Source organism: Chelonoidis abingdonii, chromosome 2 (assembly GCF_003597395.2).
Source record: "Chelonoidis abingdonii isolate Lonesome George chromosome 2, CheloAbing_2.0, whole genome shotgun sequence".
In the NCBI taxonomy this organism is placed as follows: Eukaryota; Metazoa; Chordata; order Testudines; family Testudinidae; genus Chelonoidis; species Chelonoidis abingdonii.
Genome location: NC_133770.1, coordinates 72028389 through 72037283, shown reverse-complemented (window position 1 = coordinate 72037283; position 8895 = coordinate 72028389). Strand labels below are relative to the sequence as shown.

Here is an 8895-nt window from a genome sequence, read left to right as displayed (position 1 = left end):
CCTCCAGAATGGATACATTCATTGCAAACAGCATGCAGATAAAAGGGGATCCAGTTTTAAACTACATAGGCTTAACAATAAATAGTTTGATCTACTACATGATGATAGTGCATTTCTTGTTAAAACTGCAAGCTTTTACAAAATGAAAAGAAATCCTTATTCTTCTTATAAATATTTTAAATAGTTCCAGGTACAGATTTCATACCAAGTATATAAAAATAGTATTTTTTGATAAATAAAGAGGTTTCATTTACATGACAAATACCATGCGAGTACTAACCACTCTCTACCAATTCTATTTGGTTGATTGTCTAGGAGATGACATGCAGCGATAATTGCCCCATTGCCTTTATGGAACTGACAAATAAACCAGCAGGAGCCATGATCACCTGAAGCAAACAGTGCCACAGATATTGTTTGAGAACAACAATCAGGCACTCAGGAAAAGCCTTTGCTTCAAGCAACAAAAACCTCTTATGACAGTTCTTTTGTCCTAGACTTCCAGCTGCTCTGACCCTCAGGGTCTTTAGGACTATCACAAAAGTCTGCCAAACAGACCATAAGTTATATCTGTGTATACAAAATGCTTTTCCACATGCTTCGAGAATCTAGAAATTGTTTCCTACTGTATGAACGGGTTATATCTTATAATATCCACTTGCTTTCAAAAAATCTGATTTTTCATGTTAGCAAGTCTCCATGATGACCAGAGAAAAGGCAATACAAAGCAATCATGCAGTACTGGTTAAGTTTTAAACTGGCAGCTGTGGAACATGCTTTGAATACCACTTATTGGTCTATCATTATACATTTATGGCTTGGTTATCTTTAATATCCATTGTGCTTGTCCCAATATCTAGTGGGAAATCTTCAGAGGTTTGTACAGAAACTGCTCCTGTTGTTCCTTCAAGGTCCCAAGATCCTGGCAAGTTCTCAAAGCTTAGTGAACTGACTGCTCCTGGGCTAAAGCTACTTTCCTCGGATCTGCTGGGGAGCACAAGGTGAAGTGAAGTCTCTGAGGAGGAGGACGCTGAGGAAGAAAGAGTTGCAGAAATAGACTGAAGAGGAGTCAAGGTAGTATCCGAATATGGAGAGGTGCATCTTAAAAACTGCAAATTATCCTTCTGATTTACCTGATAGCAGGAAGGTGAATATTCAAGGCCTGAAGTATAATAAAATTCACTGTCCATAGAATTTTGAACATGGGATTCAGTTCTTTGGGGACTGCTCCCTACAGAAGATGGATCCCTGTGCCAAATGTCAGGAGTCATGTTACCATGGCAAAGTTGTGCTTTGGTGCAAGTAATATTCCCAGCTTGCATATGCATACACGGTTGATGTGTAGTCCAAGTCATTCTAGTCTGTAAGCTTTCCAGTGTAGGACTCACAGATGTGCCATGCACTGCACAGAACCCTGGAGGCTTCTGTGATGTCAATAAGTTTTCCAGAAGATGCATCACGTTCTTCATGTCCTTTCTTAATTGTGAGACCTCTTGAGTTAAAGTAGCGACCTGCCAAGGCAAGGCAAAAAAGCAACAGTTACATGAAATAAAGTATATAGTATGTGTAGATAAATGGTTTATAAACACATCTGAAATACACGAATTTCCTTTTCTTGCTTGATGAACGGCACTCTTTTATAAAGGTATCAGCCTAGTCTCATACAGTGTCTTTGCTTAGAAAGAAATATCCTTTAACTAAGCAGAGAAGCGGTATCAGAAACAGTCCTTCCATTTAAGTTTGCATCTCCTTACGTTAGTTATACACATGCATTTTATTATATGTGTTGCTTACTTCCTTCACTAATACTGAAACATAAAAAGCAAATGTAACAGTGAGATCAGGTGAAAAATAGATCTAGCTTAAAATAGACAAACTCCATAAAAGCAGATTCTGGAATCCGTTCACACTGAAAACTCCAATTGCTTTTAAACAAGTTCCACACATAAAAATGGCTGCAGGTTCAAACCAGAGGGGGTGGGGAATGATTTCCTGTGGCAACAATATCCTTCTAACAACAAAGTTTAAAACATTCCTGGTTACATTTTAAAAAAAAGGAAGAGAAAAAGTCTGAAAGATAGACATGAATGATATGGAAATATTAATACTGATGAAGGCTGCCAAGATGAACCCTTTTGAAAATGTATACAAAGATCTATGCAAGAAATGGTGTTACTTCTTTCATTTTAACTGTAAAGAAATCCATGATCTAAATTCTAAGCAGTGACTAATGATTTTAAGTGTCAGTTATTTAGTCCCCAATTTCGGATGTCTTAAAGGTTCCTTGCACTTTAGAAAGTGCGGAGTGCCTGACTCTCTGAAAATCAGATCCCTTCTTCAAGGTAGCTCAAATTTGTACCCACAAAATAGAGGCACTGAAAACCTAGTCACTTCTAAAAAAATGAGGCATGTTTCTAAGAATGCTCAGTAAAGGTTTGCTATAGACTATACGCAAATTTGAGATAAAGGTTCAGGAAATTTAATAAATTATTTACTGAAGTTAAGTCTGAGTTACAAATTGGAATCCAAACTGTGGGTTTAGTGTAGCTGCATGTTTCATTGGAAATATTTGCACAGCTGTAGTCACAGCTTTTGTTTGGGAAATGTTGATGCAAAGAGGGCCTTTGCCAGAGATGGCATTTGATGAGAGAGATTATTCTAGGCCATCACCAACTGCTAATCATGTTTTCAATTTAACGTTTCTTTTTCATTCATTAAGAGGTAATGCATGTTATTGAAGTTGTTGATAATAACAAATTAATATTACTTGAGAACATCTAATAGAAAAATAGGGCACATCCCTCCAAAACTCCCATTGTGAGCAGAATCAGGCCTACAGGTTAATAAGCTTCTTTTGGCAAATGTGCTGATGTTTGGAGGTACAGACATTCATTAGGAAAATTAAAAGCTTAAGGCAAGCAATGAAAGGACCAATTCATGTTTTGTTAGTATTTTTTTTTTAAGGGAAAGATTTTTAGGGAGTTAAAGCTATGTCTTTATTTTTAATAATAAAGGGAAATGAACATGCTGAGGAGGAAAACATGAACTTGGCTTTGCCACCAGTGTTGGTTAATCAATCTGTTTTACATCAGATTATTGTCATTAGGCCTGTAGAAGTAAACACACACAGTTCATCAATGTGATGTTAGTGGAAGTAATCTGTTGAAAGCAAGACATGACTGCACATTTCTTTTCAGAAGGATACACCCACCTGTCAAAAATAGAAAAGGATAATCTAGCAGTACTTGCTTTGCCCCAAACTAAAGAGAACATGAATTAGTTAGATGACTTATGTAACTTAACTTTTTTATAACCAGAAATACAATCTTCACCATTGTGAAGACGGTTACAAGAAATCCATTGAAGAGGGCACTTCAGGCTGGCTTTGGCAGTATTAGGATCATCCACTGTACTTTTTCTACAGCTACAAGAGGTAGGCGCATAGGAAATTTGGAAGGAAAGTACAAAGTATATTTAGGTTCATTCCTTCCTCTGCATTTTGTATTTTTTGTAGTGATCACATTTCCCTTTTAAAAAGGGAAGCTCTTTGCTTTTATGATTCTGCTTGATGGGAAATAGGAACTGGTCAGAAGTAGAGGAGAGTCTAGTCTGACAGCTGTCAGATTTGTTAAATGAATGATCTAATTGTGTATGTATACATATATTTATGTATATGTATGTAGTTAGTTAATAAGGTACTAGTAGCTAAAACTCAAGGATATGTAGCCTAATTGAGGTTTGTACAACCAATTTAAAAACTTGGCCTGCACTGCAAATGGCTTCTCTGACAGCTTTACATCAACATATAACAAGGTTCAACAGACAGTCGATAGGCTGCTCGGGTATAAAACAGATCTGCCTGAATTTCAGAGATAATGTGAGGGATGAAAGCCCACAGGAAATGTGGTAGAATTAGGTTAATAAATCAAATTCACCTGTGAAAAGAACACCCATGAAAAGCCCCTTTGTGAGGCAGAACTCCAAAGGGGTGTCTGAGTTTTCTGTAGATCTGGAACAAAACAGCTATTCAGTGTCTCCTGCACTTCTTTTGCAACCATGAGCTGGTACACAAACTGCTTCCAAATATGTGGGTCTGGCAGGGAATATGGGGAAGTGGTGGGTGAGGGGCCATGGGTCCTCTATTTTAACTTGTGGATAGTGGTAGCAGCCATTGAGGGGGAGGCAGGGTCAGCACCTACTCACTCTCTTCCCTGCTCAGGGGTGAATTTTCCTCCTTATACCCTGCTGAGTTCCCAGCTCACAGCCCCATTACTAGGGCTTTGTTCACAGCTGCGGGTAAGGAGTTTAATTTTCCCTTATGTGAACATAGGTTGTTTGAACTTCAGAGGCTGTAAGACAACATCTAGAATTATATTTCTTCTTCATATTGGTTTCAACTTTTCCTCTTCCCCTTACAACAGCATTTTTTATTTTATTATTCCCTAGCATGTCCCTCCTTCCAGTTCATTGAAGTAAAGGGGAAAAAAATCAGTCCTAATATTAATCCTTGTGACAGGTCTGACCTAGCAGAACAAGCTGTTCCAGAACACAAGTATCTTTGATATATGAGCCACTTCTTTCTACAGTTTTTGATAAGTAGCTTGTTCCCTATACAGCAACATTCATTGATAGATTAGCCTTGTATGTGCTTCTAAATAGGTCTCAGTAGCGTAAGTAGTTGCAGAGCTTCTGCAACAAATTTCATTAGACATAATCTCCCGTTGGTAAAATCAGAGCAAAGACCTCCTTTGTTAAATTAGGAATTTGTAATTTGCTCACTGCTGACATCAAGTTTACACAGTAGCTCTGTCACTTTCTGTATCTTCCCTGTTGGCATGTAATATTGGGCTGCTAAAATTATTGGATTCCACAAACTACAGAAGGCTGGGCCTGATCAGTTTGGATGGGAGACCTTTATAAAAATAGAGCATCTACAGCCACAAACTACCCGAGTGATGTAAAGCTACTATAAGATGCAAAATTTGGAAAAGTTACTGCAGAATTCTGCAATGTTTTCTGATATGGGAAATCACTAAGAGGAACCCAAGAGTGCAGCAGAAATGGTGTGAGTTAGTGAGTGGCAACTTTCTGTTTGAGACAATTCTGCAGCAGTGCTCTCGCATGGTATTAGTATCTGCCAACATAATAGTCTCTCCTGTCTTTCAGGTGAGATGTAATAGATGAGGCTTTGGCCATTAGTGGTTATTATAGATTCCATGACGCCAATCTCAGGTTTGGATGGGGCAGAGCGTAATTATCCAAATCGCTCCTGCAACTTCAGTTGGCTAGAAAGGTTTTTATTACTGCCAGTACTAGACTTCTGATGTGTACATACAGTTAGATGTTGATACAAAGGATTTTCCAGCTTCTCTTTGTACTGAAAATGCTGTTCAGCACTAAGTGCTGTCCAGCATCAGTAGTGCTGATCTGTCACCATTAGCTGAAGCAAGGAAAATGGGGTGCCTTAGGTTTGATTTTTGGGGTAACGATGCCTTGTTTTGTTATGGAAATTTTAATGCACTTTTTGGTGAACAGCTTTATATAAATGCCAGCTGTCGATTATTACTATCACTTTTAAATGTTAATAACCAAATTAGCTTTTCTAGCTCATGAGATGCCCTTGCGCATGCGCGCATTCTCTCTCTCTCTCACCCCCCCCACAAATATTATTAAGCACAAGTACTTGTTTTTTTTTAACATTAAAAGGAAAAATAAGGAAACTAAATGGAAAAAAAATAAAAATAAATAAAGTAACCGAGGGTTTTATGATTAAATTTTCTAGAAGTGATCACATCACTTAAATGTAGCATTTAAGGTTCCAAAAATGTTAACTTTGTAGAGGTATGTTTGTAAAAGATTATCGTTTAGAGAGACTCCGTCATAAAGGACTGTCTAATGAACATAGGAATTTGGAGATGTGCCCTGGAGCAGGGGGTTAGGAACACTGCATGGCTGTGTGCAGCAGTTCACCAGAGACCTCTCCAGTTTGTTTTATTAAAGTTTTAGTCCTTTCTCATTCACAGGTTTGTTATTTAATGAACACCAAGATTCTTATGGACTTGACTGACCTGCAAATAAATAGTATTATTTCTATTCTTGTTATGCTCAGGGCCAGTTCCAGGGGTTTTGCTGCCCCAAGCAGCCAAAAAAAAAAAAGCCATGATCGCAATCTGTGGCAATTCAGCGGGAGGTCCTTCGCTCCGAGCGGGAGTGAGGGACCCTCCGCTGAATTGCTGCCGAATATCTGAAAGTGCTGCCCTGCTCTGGAGTTGCCGCCCCAAGCACCTGCTTGATAAGCTGGTGCCCGGTGCCGGCCCTGGTTATGCTGGTTAAAAGATATTTATGTTGTAAAATGTACACCATAACATAGGGAGAGATTCTGAGACTTCAAATAGGTTTATGCTGACGTTACACCAGCTGATAATCTGTCCCATTATGTACAAAGTTAATGCTCTATGAACTTTAATGTTTTGTTTTTCTTGACTTTGTGACTTTAATTATGCAAACTTAGTAGTGCATTAATGTAGCTTTTTTGCATTTAACAACAACACATATACTTGATGTGTTAAATCAGGGATTGGCGACCTTTGGCACACCACCTGTCATGGAAATCTGCTGGTAGGCCGGGCCGATTTGTTTACCTGCAGTGTCCGCAGGTTTGGTCGATCGCAGATCCCACTGGTCACGGTTCGCAGGCTGCAGGACGTGGAGTGGGTCGAGGGATGTGCTAGCCTGACAAACTCAACACTAGACACATGTCTTACAGGATATTTAACATGGAAGGTACATAAGAACATAGACCTTTGGCCTGACCCAGTAGGGCCATTTTTATCTCGCCCAGGATCATGTCTTCCGACAGTGGCCAGTGCCAGGTTCCCCAGAGGGAATGAACAGAAGAGGTAATCATCAAGTGATCCCTTGTCACTCATTCCCAGCTCCTGGCAAACAGACGCTAAGGATACCATTCCTGCCCATCCTGGCTAACAGCCATCGATGGACCTATCCTCCATGAATTTATCTAGTTCTTTTTTGAACTCTGTCATGGGTTCAAAAGAAAGCACATCACTTGTCAAGATTCATAATCATTGTGAAATATATGTATGGGTAACATTTAAGGAATAGTATCAGAGGGGTAGCTGTGTTAGTCTGGATCTGTGAAAAAGCGATAAAGAATTCTGTGGCACCTTATAGACTAACAGACGTATTGGAGCATAAGCCTTCATGGGTGAATACAGGACTCTGTCTCATTTAAAGTATAACCTATTTATGGTGAATGGATGCTTTATGGACATGGGGTAAAAGTCATCATGAAATCATACATCTCAATGATGGCCCATTCAAGCAGGAGGGAGTTGTAAGCCTGCCTTAGATCATGTGTACACTAAAGGTTACAGTGGCACATCTGTACCAGTACTCATGGAGCCATGTTATGGTGACAGGAGAGAGCTCTCCCATTGACCTAATATAACCAGCTCAATGAGCGGTGAGTGTCTCTGCCCCAGTGGTGGCCCTGGGGCTAGATAACCTGTCAGCCTCCTGCCATGACCCCAGGCTGGAGGAACTGTCAGGTTCCCCAAACACTTGTAGTCCTGGGACTGGAGGAACTCTCAGCCCCCCACCACAGCAGGCAGGGTTGGTGGTGGAATCCAGGGACTACATTTGCTGTAGCCCAATGTTCACTATTGTGAAGGGCATTATAGCAAGGATCTACTGGTAGTGAATATATATGTTTTAGAACAGTGCCTGCTTAACTCAATCTAAATTGTGCCACCTTAAAATATTCTCTTATGCTCTTTATCCAAACTAATGTCTTTTTTGGCTACTTTCTGGATATCTGTAACCTCTCTCTACTAAAAAGCTTTTCCTCTACCCAGCTTTTAGACCATTTCTCCCACATCACTGTCTCTTACTCGCCCAGTTTTCTAGGTTTATCTTAATTCTACCTTTCTACTGCTGTCTGAGTAGCTCTTCGATAAGTGATGAGAATGACCTTGCATTAACTTAAATTTATTTTTCTACATATAAAATGTTTGTATTACATTTATTTGTGTATATATATGTGTGTGTGTGTGTGTGTGTGTATATCGGAGGCTGCCGATGTGAAAACCCGGAAGCTCCTCACAATGCACGGAGGTTTCCACCCCAAGTCCAACACCCAGAGACTGTATACCAGCCGGAAAGAAGGCGGGCGGGGCTTCTTCTATCCTGATACGTTTGCTGTCACTTGGCACTGCTATCTCTATTCACCACCGCCTGTCTTCTGCTCCTTGTCTATTACCATGATAGTCTGGTTGATTGCGCATAGCTCCTTCCGTTTGGATCTGGAAGTCCACAGAATCTTAGCCCTGCATTCTCACAACCTTCTGCGGAATCTCCCACTTCTGGTCTCTGGGAGGGTTAGCCATACGCTGTTGCAGACTGTTTCCTGTACACAATGCCGCCACCTTGGTGTGCCCGTTCAGTCGTATCTGTTCCTGCCTGCCATCTTACATCCTGCCACTATAGGGGTTGGGGACTGTCTCGTTGAGGGCCTCATCTGCAGCAGTCTGCACCTTGGGTCCTCTCTAGTGTCGGTACGACCCTGCTCATGGGAGATTCTGTGTCAGTGCTGTTGCCTTGTGCTTGCTATGTCGAGTGCTCAGTCTGTCTTTTAGTTCCAGGCCCTTTCCAGCCCTGGAGGATTTCCCAATGTCAGCCACCTCAGCTATCTGTCGATGGTACATCCCCTGAAGGGTCTTGTCTTTGCCTGCACTTCTTCTGCTTGGTCTTCCTCCATGTCTTGCTGCTGCCTAGTGCAATTCTCTCAGCAGCTCATTCTATGGGCCATCCTTACTGCTGTCCTCCTGGATTCTCCGGGTTTTCATACCAGGAATAGTGCCTGGACGCTCACCGAAG

The 8895-nt window shown here is 40.6% G+C and overlaps 1 protein-coding gene across 1 annotated transcript in view; it reads right to left on the bottom strand.

The window, feature by feature from the left end:
- Positions 1-255: 255 nt before the first annotated feature.
- Positions 256-8895, bottom strand: part of KCNH8 (potassium voltage-gated channel subfamily H member 8) — a 375624-nt gene continuing 366984 nt past the window's right edge. The window contains exon 16 of the mRNA XM_075062450.1: positions 256-1511. Within this exon, the coding sequence (XP_074918551.1) occupies positions 804-1511 (708 nt within the window). The 3' untranslated portion in view covers positions 256-803. The remainder of the gene's footprint in view (positions 1512-8895) is intronic.